Below are 17,871 nucleotides of genomic sequence, written 5' to 3'. Positions count from 1 at the left end.
TTAGGGTCACATGACATTTAGGTGCATTGTGTAGACTGGGGCTAGTTGTCACATGGGAAGTTGTCACCATGGCAGTATCTCAGTAATTAGCTTTTAACATACCGTAAAAATACAATTTTCCCTGGTTTTGTGTTTTTTTATCCACAATGTATTAATTGTTTGTCTTGGGTAAAATAAGTTTAAAAATATATTAGGGTCCACACATTTTTTGGTAAAGACAATTGGATATTTTTTAACTGTCAATGTGCATTGGAGTAAAAATGTGACAGGTCTTTTCCTCGTATTAAAGTATGCATTTATCCCATTTAAAGTGTTTCTGTAGCTGAACTGGTAGCACAGCAAAGGTCAAGGGTTCGAGAAGATACACACACACAGTTAAAATGTACTTTGAATGCACCTGTTAGTCACTGGAAAAAAATATCTCCAAATGTCCTGTTCTGACATAAAAGAACCATTTTTGATACCCCAAGGGACCTTTCAGTCAAAGGTTCTTAAAAACATTCCTTTATTACCTTTTAATAGTCTAAAGAATGCTTTTTTCCACAAAAAAAAAACTTTTGTAAAAGATGGTTTAAACTATAGAATTTTGTGGTACCTACATTTTATAAAGTGGACGGAGTTTGTATTAATAATACTGTTTTAAATAGGAGCTCCGTACAAGCATACAAGTTTGTTTTTGTGTGTGATTGCATATGCGTGAGAGAAAGAGAGAAATCTATCTATGCTGCGCAGACCTTTCGGCAGTTAACATGAAAGTATCGCGAGAGCACAATGCTTTAGACTCGCTCTCGCGATACTTACATTTCATACGCTGGTCGGTCTGCGCAGCGCTGTATGAAGTCGAACACGCCTAAATACCGACTGTGCAAGTTTCTCCTCCCATTGGCGAGTTTGCACGCTGGTAATGTTGAGCAGTCTAGCGTTGATCGCGATCATGTGACAGACAGACACTCAACAGAGAAACATCAGGCGCAAGTAAAAGGAGTTTGCACAGCGCGAGACGAAGTGAACATTGCCGTGCTTTTAAACCCCGTTATTCCGTTATAACCGTTCTCACAGAAAGGCGGGAGCGGTTAAAGTGCTGAAGTGAAGCTGGGGACGATTAAAAGACATTCACCGAAGACCAGACGCGCAAATCTCAGCGGGCATGCGGGACTTTTTGGACTTAATTCATCATTGTAAAAACATATAAGAGCTGTTATTTGCCTTTTATCAGTTTGAACCTGTCAACTGATGGTTGTCGGCGAAACACATCTGCAAAATTGTGTGTGAAAAAAGTAACAGCAGGGCAAGACTTCTGGAGTAAATAAAACGGGGGACGCAGATTAAACCCCTCCGTCGGCTTTTTGTCGGGGGCAGTAGTGTTTCCCCTTAGCACGTATTTATTTTTTAAGGTTTTTAGGCAAAATTTCAAACATGGTTGGGGAAATGGAAACGAAGGAGAAACCCAAGCCGACTCCTGATTATCTGATGCAGCTCATGAACGACAAGAAACTGATGAGCAGCCTGCCAAACTTCTGCGGCATCTTCAACCATCTCGAGCGACTTTTAGATGAAGGTGAGTTAAGTTTTTGTTTAAACTGAACGTATGGATGTGTTTTTGTTGGTTATAGCCTATACGCCAATAGACTTTGAGTTTGGACAAAGTAAAGATGCAAAGACTTGAATAAAAATGTCATTGTTGTTGGTTTTCGTTTATTGTAAATCAGTCAATGCTTCTCTTATTAAGACCTTATTCTGTAATTCCTAATATCAGACTGTAGGGACATCTAATTTTAAGTTTTTCAGGTTGTCAGACTTCAAAACTAATCCGTCAATCCATGTTTTTTTTTCTCTCTAAACACGACATAGCTAAACAACTAAGTTGCATTCTTAATAATAATGAAGTCATTTTTTTTTGTTGGAAAAATTGACTAAAATATTCTACCCTATATAAAAAAAATAACCATGGTTGTATCATAGTAAAATTACAATAATCATATTTTTGGCGAATTTATTACTTTTTGCCATAATTTTACTACAAGCATCATTGTTAAACTACGATTCCTGTTGCGAGACAATGCTACATTTGTGGTTACTGTGGTGTATCTTTACAAATATCATAGCTAAGCTGTGGTTAGTGTAGTACCACCAAGGACAGGGTAACAAAGCCTTTCAGAGGACAATCATTTCCTCAAATGACCTTCAACGGGTGTAAAACTGCCCTGCCCGGGTCACACATGTGAGGGTGGTGTAAATAACTGTTGATGTCAATAGAAAGTTCCGCTGCATGGGTGTGTTTATTCGCCAGGGGGCGCTCTACAATTCATCTGAGGGGTGTGGAGCCCTAACAACACCCCTTAACTTAAATAACAAAGTGCTTTGTTTCCTAAAAGTATTGGGTGGTGTGGAAACACATTTACTCTGATACGCAATGATTATCTGTTGAAAGTGAGTAGATGAATTTGGAAAAAGTGTGGCAGAGGGCAAATACATGATCATCAGTGTTTTTATTTTGCTCAAATGAATGACAAAGCTACATGATCCGGATATATTGTTCGTGAATGTGTCTAATCAAATCCACAAGACAGACTGGTATCATTTACAGCACATTTGAAAAATTAGCACATGTGTATAGTATCCAATCAGAAAACATCCTTATTGGCCAAAGTGCAGTCAAATGGTTGCAATTGAGTACTGTCTACTTGTTGGTTTTGTGAATTTAGTTATGACCTGTTTTTTTTTTTTAAAACACATCACATTATGTCATCTGTCTGAACATTCTCCACTCACTCACTCACTCACTCACTCACTCACTCACTCACTCACTCACTCACTCACTCACTCACTTTTTCTCTTGCTGTTATTCTAATCACACAGCACGTGGCCCTGGCTTATTTCATTCCCAGTTTATTGCTGATAATCCGGTGTAATAATATAAAGGTTATTGCCGCAATACTTCTACGAAAAGAAGGGTGATCTGCTGTATTTATTTCCACAGTATTTTGTCATTCATATTACAGTGAACTTTGGTTCCTCCTTGGTACACTGAATCTTTCTGCATTCATCATTGCTCGCTCATAGCATGCTGATGTATGTGTGTCATAAATAACTTTACTAAGCTCAGGGTTTTCAGTTCCTCTCTTTGGGGCTAATTTAGCCTTGCCTCTTCTCCTAGGCCAAATGCAAACTGATTCGAATATATAAACTGAAATGTAATCATTAGATACATGGGTGGAAGTAAGATACGTTTTCTTTTATATACTTTCATCAAGCTGTCTTTTTATCCAGTTACAGAAGGGGCTTGAAATGACCCACTGCTTTTTGTATTTTTCTTGACTCGCCGTATATTTAACTTTTATAAGGACCCCAATTCTGTCAGGTTATTTTTAAGATGGCTGTGTATAATAAGCTTGGTACTTTGTCACCCACCCAGTGCTTTTTTTATGCCAGAGAAACTCATGGTGGGAGTCTGCAGTTTTTAAAAGTGTTTACATTTTATTATTTCGTTTTTTTCGAACAGATAGAAAGTGTCCACGTTTCAGTTCATCTCTTGATTTTTAAACGTTCTTCTTATTCTGTTCTCTTGTCCTGTTATTGAATTTGTTTTCAGCATAAGCGATTGCTGTCTGACAATTCTACATTATTATGAGCCATTGCACATAACATTTGGCAACTTGTATTTAATGATCTGCGTTTTTAGTTTATTGCTCGAGGTGTTGTGTAGATCCAGTGTGTTTTCAGAGCAGTGCTCTGTTTCTTCACATGTATTTGTGTTTCCTCTGAGGAAAAGAGTTTCTGTTGGTATGCCGCATATTTATTTATTTATTTGAGTAATTAAACCGTCATAGAAAAGCATATCTGGGAGAGGATCCAGAAGCAATACTGTTGTTCTGTACTTATATGATTTAGATATGCAGAAGGACAACTGGACCCCTGGGACTCTTTAAGTGAATTGCAGTATTGATATAAAATATTTATTTTCTGTTATTTTTACTGTATTTTGTTCTGAAACAAATAGTGTGTTCACATAAGCACGGCAGTTGCCTTTATTGCATCAGATTACTAATATTAGGCTTGCTTCAATGGGATGGTTTACCCAAAAATAAAGATTCTGTCATCATGTACTCACTCTTACAGTAAGTTTTATAAATCTTTGTTCTGCTGAACACAAAGGAAGATATTTTGAGCAATGTTTGTAACCAGACAGTTTTGGAGCACTATTGACTTCCATATTTTTTCTTCCTATGGATGAAAGAAAATTTACACCGGTTAAGAGTGTAAATGATGACAGGATTTCATTTTTTGGTGAAAGTTGTGTGTAATTGTTATGTCTGAAGTGAACCTTGTTTTGCTTCGCTTAATTTTTGTACTTTCAGTCTGTTATAACCATTTCACTTAAATCTATAATAGGTGCTTGGTGCTTTTTTGTAAAATGCATGTCTCGTGTGTCATGCATTTTTTAAAGGGGTACAAGTTGCTCCAGACAAAAATCTTGGGTTCTTGCTGGTGGTGCTTGACCTTTGATTGTTGTCATCACATAAGGGTCTTTAAAGTTAAGCTTTGAAATGTGGATCTCTGGCCATCCCTTCCACATATTCTGGCACATGAGTGATTAAAAGATGTTCCACCTTTGACCTATATGCATCATATGACCATGATTAAGACACACACACACACACACAGGCATTAGTGCAGTGTAGTGGGAGAAAGATCACATGCTTTTCATGGATGTTACCACTTCAACTGTTAGAGGTGCAGAGTGTGTGTGTATTTTAATGTCGTCTTTTCGTTACATTACATGTCTAGTTATGTCCATGTACTTAGTAGCTGGCATTTGCATAGCATGCTTCACTGAAATGTCTATTGTCATGTGCTTGTATGTAAGCAAGTATAGTTATTGTGTACCTGTGTGTGTGTGTAACTCTATGAGTAACATTTTATCTCAGAAAACATGCGCAGGACATCCACAGTCTTTGATTTTGGACTGCATTAAGCAGCTACCTCAGCCACAAAGGCGTAGAGAGATTCAAAGGAACCAGCATGTGGATCGAGGGCACACGAACCAAATAGTGTTTCACGATATGCAGTCAGGATAAAAGTCCCAAAATAAACGAACTTTTCTTTAGGAAACAGATGTAATGGCACATGTTGAACCTCATGACACACAAAACTAACAGGGATGCACAGGGACTTAAGGACATCAAAAGAAAGTACAAGTGTTTATAGAAGCAAAGCAAGTTGTTTCTGCTCAATCGATAGAGCATCCACTGAAAAAAATAACTTCTGGACATCGGTTGCACATGATTAAATTAGGTTTTCTTAAAATGAAATTAACATGAATTAAAAATAATTTCATTTAAATAAAACTTAATTCAATCATGTTGAACTGGTGTACATAATTATATTACGTAGATACAACAATTTTTTTTGTACTGCAAAAAAGTTTGGGTTCAAATCCAAGGGATCATGCATATAAAAAAGGGTATAGCTTGAATGCAAAGATGCCAAATGCATAAATAGAGATTTTATTTCTTTATTTCTTGTATTAAAAAGTACATAGGGTCGATTGATTCCATATTGATTTGTGTGATCTAAATTAGACGTCGTCTTATCTAAATTAGCCATAATAGCACTTTCTGAATAAAGTTTGGATTAAACTCTCTATACAGGGCATTTAAGACAACTTGCTTTGGGTGGGGATTGCCAAAGTCATTGACACTGGGTTAGTTATTAATCAAAACCATTTGAAAGTTTTTTTTCTTTTATTGCAATTCATTTTTGGCTTTCTAATTTTTTTTGTCAGAGGCATGGATTGAAAATAGTATCCCAAAGTGTTTTTGGACACACAAAATGTGTCAAAAACAAAATCAATAAAAATACACCAGACACGATATCAATAAAAATACATCATAAACAACATCAAGCTATATGGCAACTACATAATTACTTTCCATCCACTTGGTTCCAAATTCCTGTAGTGCGAGAATGCAATCGCTTTCATTGAACTTTAAATAAAGACACCATAACATTTTGTGAAATGTTTTTTAAGTGCTTGTGCAGACCTTTTTCAAATCAAATGCCACCTGATTTTAAAGTGTTATTTGCTGAAATAGCATTTAAGTATGTCAGTTCATTGTCAGGTCAAATCTTTGAATTTCGAACCGCACATCTCATGTGTTTGTTAAAGTCGCAATGAAATTGAAATGAAAAACTATATATGTATTTTTAATAGTGTGGTATTATTAACAAATGACTTATCTGTGAGCTTCATTATTTTTTAAAAATTCGTGTGTGCTCATAATCTTTAATCAAAAATGCAAATCTCCTCCCCTCCTCAAAACGATCTCTCTTCACTTCCGGTCAAAAGTATGGCAGGTGGGCGGGGTCCGGGAGAAGATCGCAGTGATTAGCAATTAGCAACACGACCCAACTTCAAACGATCCAATCAGATCTCGATGGACAAATTCAAATCCAGCCCTGCCTTATTTCATCTCAAAAGCCGTTTCATTCGGATATACGTCACCACGGGGAAAATAAGGCAATCGCTACTTCCGTTTCATGGCGACTTTAAGATGTTTCTGGATTGACTGCACGTGTCTGTTTCTCTTTGCTCCCTTTGGCAGTTTTCCTTAGGATAAAAGTCTTGATTATTGGGTGTTTTCTCTGAATTCATCAGCCTCTTCTGCTCTTTATCAGACAGCTCTGCTGCATCTGTTAATACTCAATACTTATCTCTCCATTAACTGCCAGTTTGCCTTCCTGTCGTTTGACATATCCACACAATATCTTTCTGAGCCTGAATGCAATCCCATCACGCAATCTCAGCAGCACGTTACCCTGACATTCACAATTGCATTATGATGATGTCACAGAGTTAACTAGCAGAGTAACACAAACGGTCACGCATATAGGTTTTCAGATTGTCAGGAGAATCGGAGGAATAACTAGGCTACGTAAAAAAAATATACACAGGTTTCAAGTTTGCAACAACATTAGGATGAAGAATAATTATGACGTGAAGAAAGAGTAATCTTTAATGTCATTTGACAAGTTTGGGATGTTTTATGTGCATTGTCTCCAAGTCACAAGTTCTTGGTTAAAACGGCAGCGGTTAAAACGGCACAGCTTCTGCCACAGGAATGGCCTCTAAAGCTGAAAACTACTTTCAGTTTGACAATTTATAACCAGAATAAATGAGAATACTGTTATTGTATGGTCATATTTGTTTTCACGCTAGCACTAACAGCCTAACAATTGTGGTAACTGTAGAAGTCAAACCGTTTTCTGGCAGTGAGTGAGTATCCAGATGGTTACACTGTTTGAGGTCTACTCTTTCATCCCTCTTGCCACCTTTTCTGTACCTTTCTTTATCATGTTTCTCTCTTCATCTCAGCGTCTCTCATCTCTCCCACACATCCACAGATGGCCGACTCTACTGTATGTGTATGTAAGACTGAAATAATCTGTTTTCTTTCAAAGCCTTAACTCAAGTGCTCGTTCTGCACTTTACTGTGACCTGCTATATCTAAAATTTATAAGATGAATAAATCAGTGCCAACTTAAAATTAGTTGAGCAAAATATAATAGTTGTATATAATGAAAATATCAAAGCTGCAGTTTTCCGTTTTTCCATACAATGGCCCTTGAATCTGTTAATTACTCGAATAGATAAAATGACCGGAATGTCCATCGCTTTCATGAATTGTTCGTACATACTGTGCTGTTCCCTATTCTTGGTGTCTCCACTTTGCCATTGTTTATGTGAATCCGAGCGTGTTTGAGACCACATCTCCGAACCTTATGTAATGACACACAACTGTGATGTAGTGTTTGGTCGAGTACCCACTTTGTCTTCATTCAGCATCGAGCGTGGTTTCGCAGGCAACAACTGCTTTGTTCACTAAACGACCAAGGAATGTGTCTGACACCTCAAATTAGATCAAGTCCTATTCCACGAGCACAAATCTTTTTCAACATCCATTAGAAATCTAAAAAGGGTTTCCAAATTTTCAGTCAACGAGTGACTTACAGTCAGCATGAAATTAACTAGAAGGTAGAAGTAGAATGACCAGACAGATGACAGCGTGTTATTAGTAAATAACAGTGACTGTATATTATCTGTAGATCTGTTTGTTTAAAGGGCAGGAGATCTGTTGGCATTACAGAGGTGATATTTATGTCTCGGTGATGTAGTCCCTGTGAGCTGTCATACCAGATCAAGTGTATCATACTGTAGTGTCGGACAGCTAGACTCTGATGACAGTCAACAAACACAAACTGTAATCAAAGAAGTGTCTCTCTCTCTCTCCCTCTCCCTCTCTGTCTGTCTGTCTGTCTCCTGTCTGTCTGTCTGTCTATTTCTCCCTCACAGATACAGACAAATGATGGTCTTTAGAAGCAGTAGGAGGGCCTGTCTTATGGTTTGTGTCTTTAGTGGCTTTGGAGTTTTGACCAGTTGCCTGTAATGGTTGTTTTTAGTGCATCTGAAGGTTGTTCTAATAACAGCCTGGGGGTGGAAATTATATGTCACCTAATATATCATCTCAGCTGTTTTGTTTTGCTGGGAGGAATATATGTAATAAAAACAGACAGTAGCATCTGTATTTTTTATTGCTTTTGGTATTTTATAAGAATATTCACTGTCTTTCTTTTTTCACTGCGTGCACTGTACAGCGCATTATGAATGTGTTAGCATTTAGCCTAGCCCCATTCATTCCTATGGTACCCAAAAAAAGTTTTATTTTGTGGCACCATACTTACTAGTATAACTCCTCATGTAACAGTCTTTAAATAGGGAAAACACAGAAGTGTTTGGTGGCTTCCCTGGTACCATGGGGCTAGGCTAAATGCTAACACATTCACGACGCACTGTACAGTGCACGCATTGAAAAAAGATAGATATGTATTAATTTGTCTAAGTTGAGGTAATAACATAGTTTAATATGGCAAAAGGGTAGACTATTCCTTTAAAGGAACAGTATGTAAGAAATGTATATCAATTAATCATATAAATGGCCCATTTTCATTTCAAATACTTATATCACTGACAACAGTGGTCTGGCCATGATATTGTCATTTAAAAAGTGGAGTTGCGGCCCTCAACTGATGTTTATGTTGTTATTTTGTGTATTGGCCACCAGTTGTGTGATTGCAGTACCAGTTTTAGCCACAAGTTTTGTGATTGCAATACCAGTTTTGGCCACAATCCTACATACTGTTTCTTTAAAGGGATTGTTCAACCAAAAATGAAAATCATTCGCCCATATGTTGCAGTGAACCTGTATGAGTTTCTAAATTTTGTTAAACAAAAAAGAAGACATTTTGATAAATTATATAAACCACACAGTTGACGGTACGCATTGAGTTACTACCCATAGTAGGAAAACAAACGCTATGGAAGTCAATGGGTACCGTCAAATGTGCTTACTATCATTCATAAAAAAATCTTCTTTTGTGTTTAACAGAATAAAGAAATGCATACAGGTTAACAACAACATAACAATGGGTAAATGATGATACATTTTTCATTTTTGGGTTAATTTTAATGGCAAAATGTAATTATTTTACAAAATCATCCCAAAGATTTCATATATTGCCGTGCCTAGTCTCCTACACAGTCATACAAAACCAAAAACAGGAACAGTAAACAGTAACTTCTGCCAGAATGTTTAATCCCCTTTTAGCACTCAGTCTAAAGTGACCAATTACCCAACTTAACAGTCATGTCCACTTAAAATGCCAAAACGTGTAAATCAGTCACCCTTTGATTCTGGAAAGCTTTCCTAATCTTTATTTTGATGTTTGGTTGTGTTTTATATGGAGCCATTTATTTCTGCCTTCACAGTTGTATTCACTGATTTTCTGTATGTGGTCAAACCAATAATAACATTTGACCATGCACTCTAAATAATGCTGGGTTGTTTTAACATGGTTTATTGACAATAACCCAGCAGCTGGGTTAAAATGAGCCAACCGCATTTGGATTAAAACAACCCAGCAGTTGGGTCATTTGAACCCAGCAATGTGTTCTGTCCAATAGTGACCAAGCCCTGGGTTAAAAACAACCCAGCAGTTTTTAGAATGTGCAAGCAGGATTCATTATTGACATCCAAGATTACACATCTGTGTTGTTAAGTTCTGTCAGTTTCATGTCAAAAGCATATGTTGATCAAGTACAGAAAGTGTGCATGTGTTCAGTAAGTCGCTTGTGGAAACAATCCTCATTCTTTGGAATGAGTGTAGGTGGTGGTGCCGCCGTTGTGGGCGGGGCTTAGAGGAAGACGGCACATTGTGTACTCAAGAGTTACTGTGTTTCCAATCTTGTAGAGTTTTTTTTGATGTTGGGAGGATCCAATGGAAGGCCGCTCGGCTCGGGGTTATTTTGAGGTCATATTAATCTGCAGACCCTGGCCAGGCTTTGATGTTGTCGTCTTGAACCATATTGTACATCAGTGAAAATCCAATCTAATATAGCACTGCTTCTTCTCAATATCCTCCAAAGAGCTTTTGTTAAATAATAATGATTGCCTCAGTCTTTTAAGTTAGTCTCTTTGGAATTTCATGGTTTGGACCAGGGAGCATTCAAAGAGCTGGTGTCTGATTCACTCTTTGCGAATGCACATCATGGTGCATCTCGCAATGGCTGGCTGGGCTTTTTTGCCCTTTAGGATTTGTTTTTGAATTAGTTGCAACAAGAGTTTTGCAAGCTGTCGGAAACAAGTTCCTTTAAAAAGTAAAGTAAATGCAAAATGTAACACTTCATAGATCAACCATATTATTTGTGAGAACTTTTGCATATTGCATAAGTGCACCCAAAAATGTCACTTTTATTATTGTGGTGCAAGACAGACCAGTCTCTTATTACTTTTTCATAATATTGAAAAAAGTGACCAATACATCAATTTACCTTTTGTGTTTCACAAAACAAAAAAGTCATGAGTTTGAAACCACATAACAAAAGTATTTTTTGTCCATCTTTCTTTCTCACGCTCTCCACAACTCTTCAGGGTTTCTTTGTTTCATTGAGTTTTTATTGTGTGTGTTTGGCAGAGATTGGACGGGTACGGAAGGACATGTACAATGACACACTGAACGGCAGCACAGACAAAAGGACGTCTGAACTCCCGGATGCCGTGGGGCCCATCGCACAACTCCAAGAAAAACTCTATGTGCCTGTCAAAGAGTACCCAGACGTAAGCATATTCAGTATTCACTACTTTTGGGGCATTCAACTTATAAATGACTTGCGTAAACCATCTCTTCATAAACAAAGATGGAAGAAGGCATTGCAACAAAAAATACATTTGATATGCAAATTTATTTGATTCTTAAATCACATGATTTGCTCATGAGAAAAGTTATGATTAATTGATAGCAAGTGAATAATGTTCATTAAAGATGCTTTATAGCTTGATTTAAATTATTGCCTTATGCATGGTATAATTGAAATTTTAACGTACATACAAAATGGGCAGTACTTACCCCTATAAATACACTATTTACACCACATTCGTTTGTGTTTTATGTAGACTTTAAGTGCATGTAAAAAAAGGCGAATTGGGGCATTTAAAACATATGCTTTCGTAGATAATTCAAAAAGCTGGAATTTGGTCCACGAAACACCAATACCTTGTCTCAAGAAGTCTGTTATCCCAGGTGGGTCCTGGGGGATGAGCATATGGTTGTTTGCACTTCGGTCTTTGCCTCAGGGGAACAGGAGAAGTCTGCCATAGACTAGATCCAATTAAATAATCTCTGCCAGGACAACATTAATCAAAAGACCATAATTAGCATGGTCAATATTGCTTAATAGTGTGAGTCTGGGCATTGTTTGATGACTCACAGCCTGTCTTGCTTTATATTTATACATTGTGGCTTTCAAATGTTTTTAAGCAATAGTTCACCCAAAAAAAAGGTTCTGTCTTCATTCACACATTTTTTCAAACGTGACATTTGTGGTTTCTGGTCCTGAAAACACAAACTTTTGATGCGAGGTGTCAGAGTGAAAGTTGTTAAAAATGTTGCCATTTATTGTTTCTGTGTAAATAACATAATCTGTGAAAACAGTGGCTCCATGTGCATGTGTATTGCGTGTTCAGTCTACAGGTATGTGTGAGGGTTGTAGATGACTGTGTTTGTACTACTAAAGATCCTAAGTTGAGATCCGTTGTTAACGCTTTTCCAACAAAGTTTATAACATTTTGCTGCTTTACGGGCACATCACATTTCGCATCTAAAAGTGTGCAGAAAATGCAACCGCGCAGTATTCCTTCTCCTTTCAAACGTGGTTTTGATGTGGCATTCTGAATTTTCTCGTGTAGTGGAAGCGTTTCGTGCAGCATTTAGTGCCAATCTGTTTATCTTTAATGGCGCCTGCCATGAAGAGCCATGTTCACAAAAGGAATAGGATTTTGGGTGCACGAGCAAGGCGTATGGAGTGGACCAACTGCGCTTCACTTCTGTAACCGCCTCCGTTTTGCCACTTTCCGCACTTCTCCTATTGAAAAAGAACTAAACACTCGCGGTTGCCACGTATCGTGTAAACAACCAGAAGAGTTTAAGTATTTTCAACTCGTTGCAGCGCTAACGTATTTGACAAAAGACATGAAATGTGAACCGCTCCTTTTAGATCAGTAGTCCCACAATAGTCGTAGACAGTGTGTATGTGCACAGGCATTTAGTGTTTCTTTAGTCATTTTAGGGGATCAGAGTAAACACATATTTTTTTAACGTTGTTGTGTGTAGCAAAAACTTTTACTTTTACCACATCGTAGTCATGTTAAAGGGACACAAGGCAGCATTTTTATGTTAATAAATCATCTTCGTAAGTCGGTATATGGTTAAATGACTCATTACATGACGAATGAAGACTCTCTCGCCCGCCCCTACCGTCTGTAGGAAGAATACCCCACTTGCAAGTTCGCTGTATCCGACCCGGTGTCCTTCAGTCTCGTATAGTCTTAGATATAGAACGCATTTACTCCCAGACACTAGGGGGAGCTAGTAGAGAAATAATACTCAGACTTGCCTTGTGTGCCTTTAACATAGCCTAAGTTTAGAGAGATGGTAAGAGTGTTAGGGCACACTCACACTATCCAAACCAAACCGCGCTCGAGCACGTTTGACCCCCAAAGCCTGGTTTGTTTGACTAGTGTGATCGCTCTGTTCCGCGCCTGGGTGCGGATTGGTTAATCGCGTCGCGGCCGGGTTGCAGAGGTGGGCCGGAGCGCGGTTCACTTGGGCTCAGGCGTGGAAGGCTGTGGTGTGAGCGCAATCGCGCCTGAACGCGATTCAAAAGGTGAAGACGTCAGTTGCGCGACGACTCACGTTCATCTGCCTCCGTAAAAACCTTTTAATGCGAGCAGCGGGGTTACGTGAATGTCCGAGCTGCACACGTGACAGATCAACTAAGCAATATGATGACATGTGAGAGGGCTGTCTGTAATCGCGCACCAAACGACTCCGAATAAAAAACACAGACCTATCATTACGGTGGGTTCCAGTGTTAAGAGAGAGCTTTACTTCCTGCTTTTTTTTAAAACGATCGCATCTTAATGACGAAAGCGCGCCCTGACTCGGATCGATAAAAAGTACAGTGTGAGTGCATGCACTTGGGGGAGTAGGGAGGAGTGACAATCGCGCTGGGGCATGGTTTGGTTTGGATAATGTGAGTGTGCCCTTACAGATTGACATCTCATACGTTTCTGTTATCTTAAGAGAAGATAGTAGTGGAAAGGGTTAGTCTTATCTCTTGTTTAGTTATAATTAACCTCCTGCCGTTGACCTCAATATCAGGGTGAAACTTGCCTCACTCTTGCAACCATTTGAGCAAATTTACGAAATTAGCTAAAACAAAATACCTGCACATCTTGTCTTAATGTTTCGAGTTGTTTTGGGTCAATTTGTTTGTGTTTCAAGAAAACCAGTTTTGAGGGAAGAAAAGCTTATGAATGGATAATGGATGACAGGAGCGTTTGACTTTAGAAAGTAACAAAGTCATTGGGAACAACACCGCATCACCCCCAATGGTCAATATTTCATAAGCAATAATTCCAAATGACCATTATTCAGGCTCAACAAATAAAGATGTTTCCCATTGCAGGAAAGCAGATCAGATATTTACTGCCCCAGCAACATAAATGTTTTTAGCAAATTTTTTATTTTACAGAAAAAAATATTAGCATTTTGTAAATAATTTTAATTAATTTAAAGTCATCTTTTTGCATTTGTTATAGCACAAAATGTATAATGCAACTAATACATTAAACCTCACAAACACTTGGTTTAAAATTATAACGTGTTACAGATTTGTTTTACAAGTCATTCTTGCCAATAACACCTTTATTTTTGTCCTATAACTTTTGCTCTCAACCCTTTTTTAAAATCTTTTTTTTGTCTTTACACTTTGTTGACCATTATCTTTTATAGATCTGTCGTAGGCACAACAGATCCTCACCTTATCTCCACCATCAATCATCAAGCTTGTTCTGAGAGCGGCTTTGCTCTTCTGTAATAGAATCAGAGTTCAGATAATCCTGCAGGAACCTGTCAGGGATGCCGGTATCCCTGGCTCACTGTTAAATGTGGGTGTGAGATTCTCCTGTCAATGGCTTTTCTGTCTGACTTTTTTTAGAGAGAAGGATCTGGAACATTTTCACTGTCCGTATGGTCCATTTGAAAACAATTGTGAAATTGATGGGGAGGTGGGAATGGGTGGAGGTATAGTGATTTAGTTTTCCATGCTCTTGCTGAAAGACCCTTCAGATATACAATGTATGATTTGAAGGTTTCACTTGATGCTTTTGAGACTCAAGCTATTTGCTGGTCATTATGCTTGCCTGTTGTGTTGTAGTTTACTTAAAGCACTATAGTTGCATTTCTTCAAAGTGTTAAATACATAAGGTCAAAATGTATTACTTGTGTTCTGCATTGGTCACAGCAATGAGTTGGTATTATAGGATGGGACATTCTTGTTATATGGGCCGTTCACACTACACTTCCATTTATACACATGCAAAGGTGTCAAACCGGAAATCCAAGCTAGTACGAGTGAGAATACATGATCAGTAGAAAACCAGTACGTCACAGTGTGACTTTTCTCTACTGAAAACCAAAGATGGACGAAATGGTTCGCAGCAACGTCCAAAAAATATTTGCATGCTCAAAGTCTAGCGTGACCGTCCTCTTAGAGAGCCTAGTTTTAGGCAAGATGGTCGAGTATAGTAAGAGTCATCAATATCTTTGATCCCTTTTCCTTTTTATGTAAAGTCAAAATGCAAATTTTATTCACAGCTATACCTTTAAGAAACGTCCCCTTCACATTGTTGATTTGCTGCAGATTTATTGTTCAATTTAATCTTGTATCTGTCCTTCACTGTCAACCTCTTTGTCACAAGACAACAGGTTCAAGAACAATCCCCACTGAAATGTGCCAAGCATTAAGTTCGCAATTATGCCTCATGATCCAGCGAAAAACTATTGCAACATCACCTCTACTTGGCTTAGCAATCACAATCACCCTAGCCAAAAACACAGAAGCCAACAGCTTCATAAACATTCAACAAAACAACAATAACACAACAATGCAGACAGACAGCCCTCCATCCAAACGGTAGCCCGATGAGCTCAGTTCCAAATATACAACACAGAGGCTTCATGGCCCCCAGCAGCTGTGGAAGGACCGAGAGGACCTCAGCTTTAAAAGGAAGAGAATGCATTGTGACCATGATAGAGATGCAGCTGCCTGGCTTATCACTCAGCCCTTGTGACAGATAAGGTTAAATACTGAAAGAGCCAGACTGCAAACGTCAAAAAGCGCATGTCCTGGCCCTGTGTCTTGTAAAGGGACAGCGCGATAAATCACAGCTCACAATTCATTGACATCGCTTGACTGGTGATTTATCGGACTCATGGTTTGACAGTATATCTGCTTTAGCCGGAAAGTCTTGCATAGTTTTGATTAATGTTTTTTAGATGTCACGGAGTAATATTTTACAAGTCTTGTCTGGCTTTAGTGAAAAGGGGAATCAGTTTTATTGTTATAATTTTAGTGCATGTCATGGGAAGGTCAGAAACTGATCCAAGGGTGGGATTTGTCATATCCAGTTTGGTTTTACCTGCTGTCCTTATGTCATATTCTCAAAGCAATTAGGAATTTAACTGACCGATGAAGCAAAAAGTCACAGCCACGTATCATGGCTGTTAACTATGGTTGATCTTCATTTTTTGGCTTTCTGACCCCCATATGTTGTTCCACCTGATTTACATCAATGCAGGAACATTGTAAAGGTTCCCTATTGCAAATGGTCCATTCCTAAACCACATTTGGTCTCCTAGATGTTCCTCACTCATAAAAGGGGATTAGACATTCCACGCATTCTGCCAGGGCTTACTAAATCCCTTTGATTGAATTGTACAATTATGTTACCATCCAACACTTTACGTTTAAGATCAACCACAAAGCTTCCATATGGGAGAAGCATAAGCTGAGGATGATTGTCTGTTTGTGTTTTTAGCCTTGAGGATGTGACCATCGCTGTCTCTCTTAACCGTGTTAATATGCTTCTCATAAAAGCATGAGCCCCACGTGCACAGCGATAGAAACACATCATTGTGTTACCTAAAGAGTACATGTTTGTATTGCCAAGATCTGGTTACGGATCTTCAGTGCTTGGATGCGTATACCAGATGTGTGAAATGCAGATGTCTTTCACTGAAAGAACTCTCTTGTCTTTTTGATGTCTCTACACAGTTTAATTTTGTGGGAAGAATCCTGGGGCCCCGCGGCCTGACAGCCAAACAACTGGAGGCAGAGACGGGGTGCAAGATTATGGTGCGAGGCAAAGGATCCATGAGAGACAAGAAGAAGGTGAGAAGAAGGTTTATTCTTTTCCTTTTCTTTCTTTCTTTCTTTCTTTCTTTCTTTCTTTCTTTCTTTCTTTCTTTCTTTCTTTCTATTTCTTTCTTTCTTTCTATTTCTTTCTTTCTCTTTCCATTTCTTTCTTTCTTTCTCTTTCCATTTCTTTCTTTCTTTCTCTTTCCATTTCTTTCTTTCTTTCTTTCTTTCTTTCTTTCTTTCTCTTTCCATTTCTTTCTCTTTCCATTTCTTTCTTTCTTTCTTTCTTTCTTTCTTTCTTTCTTTCTTTCTTTCTTTCTTTCTTTCTTTCTTTCTTTCTTTCTTTCTTTCTTTCTTTCTTTCTTTCTTTCTTTCTTCCTTCCTTCCTTCCTTCCTTCCTTCCTTTCTCTTTCTTTCTTTCTTTCTTTCTTTCTTTCTTTCTTTCTCTTTCCATTTCTTTCTTTCTTTCTTTCTTTCTTTCTTTCTTTCTCTTTCCATTCAATTCTTTCTTTCTTTCTTTCTTTCTCTTTCCATTTCTTTCTTTCTTTCTTTCTTTCTTTCTTTCTTTCTTTCTTTCTATTTCTTTCTTTCTTTCTTTCTTTCTTTCTATTTCTTTCTTTCTTTATTTCTTTCTATTTCTTTCTTTCTCTTTCCATTTCTTTCTTTCTCTTTCCATTTCTTTCTTTCTCTTTCCATTTCTTTCTTTCTTTCTCTTTCCATTTCTTTCTTTCTTTCTTTCTTTCTTTCTTTCTCTTTCCATTTCTTTCTTTCTTTCTTTCTTTCTTTCTTTCTTTCTTTCTCTTTCCATTTCTTTCTTTCTTCTTCCTTCCTTCCTTCCTTCCTTCCTATCTATTTCTTTCTTTCTCTTTCCATTTCTTTCTTTCTTTCTTTCTTTCTTTCTCTTTCCATTTCTTTCTTTCTCTTTCCATTTCTTTCTTTCTTTCTTTCTTTCTTTCTTTCTTTCTCTTTTCCATTTCTTTCTTTCTTTCTTTCTTTCTTTCTTTCTTTCTTTCTTTCTTTCTTTCTCTTTCCATTTCTTTCTCTTTCCATTTCTT

General features: G+C 37.8%; 1 protein-coding gene across 4 annotated transcripts in view; it reads left to right on the top strand.

The window, feature by feature from the left end:
- The first annotated feature begins 887 nt into the window (after positions 1-887).
- The window catches only part of qki2 (QKI, KH domain containing, RNA binding 2), a 41,280-nt gene continuing 24,296 nt past the window's right edge, over positions 888-17,871 (top strand). For all 4 annotated transcript variants that reach the window (XR_010530754.2, XM_065262770.2, XM_065262769.2 and 1 more), the window contains exons 1-3: positions 888-1,558; positions 11,032-11,174; positions 16,733-16,849. Coding sequence is in view for 3 of the 4 variants with exons in the window: in XM_065262770.2 (XP_065118842.1) it covers positions 1,417-1,558; positions 11,032-11,174; positions 16,733-16,849 (402 nt within the window). In the remaining variant the exon portion in view is untranslated. The remainder of the gene's footprint in view (positions 1,559-11,031; positions 11,175-16,732; positions 16,850-17,871) is intronic.

Source organism: Paramisgurnus dabryanus, chromosome 1, assembly GCF_030506205.2.
Source record: "Paramisgurnus dabryanus chromosome 1, PD_genome_1.1, whole genome shotgun sequence".
In the NCBI taxonomy this organism is placed as follows: domain Eukaryota; kingdom Metazoa; phylum Chordata; class Actinopteri; order Cypriniformes; family Cobitidae; genus Paramisgurnus; species Paramisgurnus dabryanus.
The sequence above is the reverse complement of the archived record's forward strand: the minus strand, read 5'-3'. Positions and strand labels throughout refer to the sequence as shown.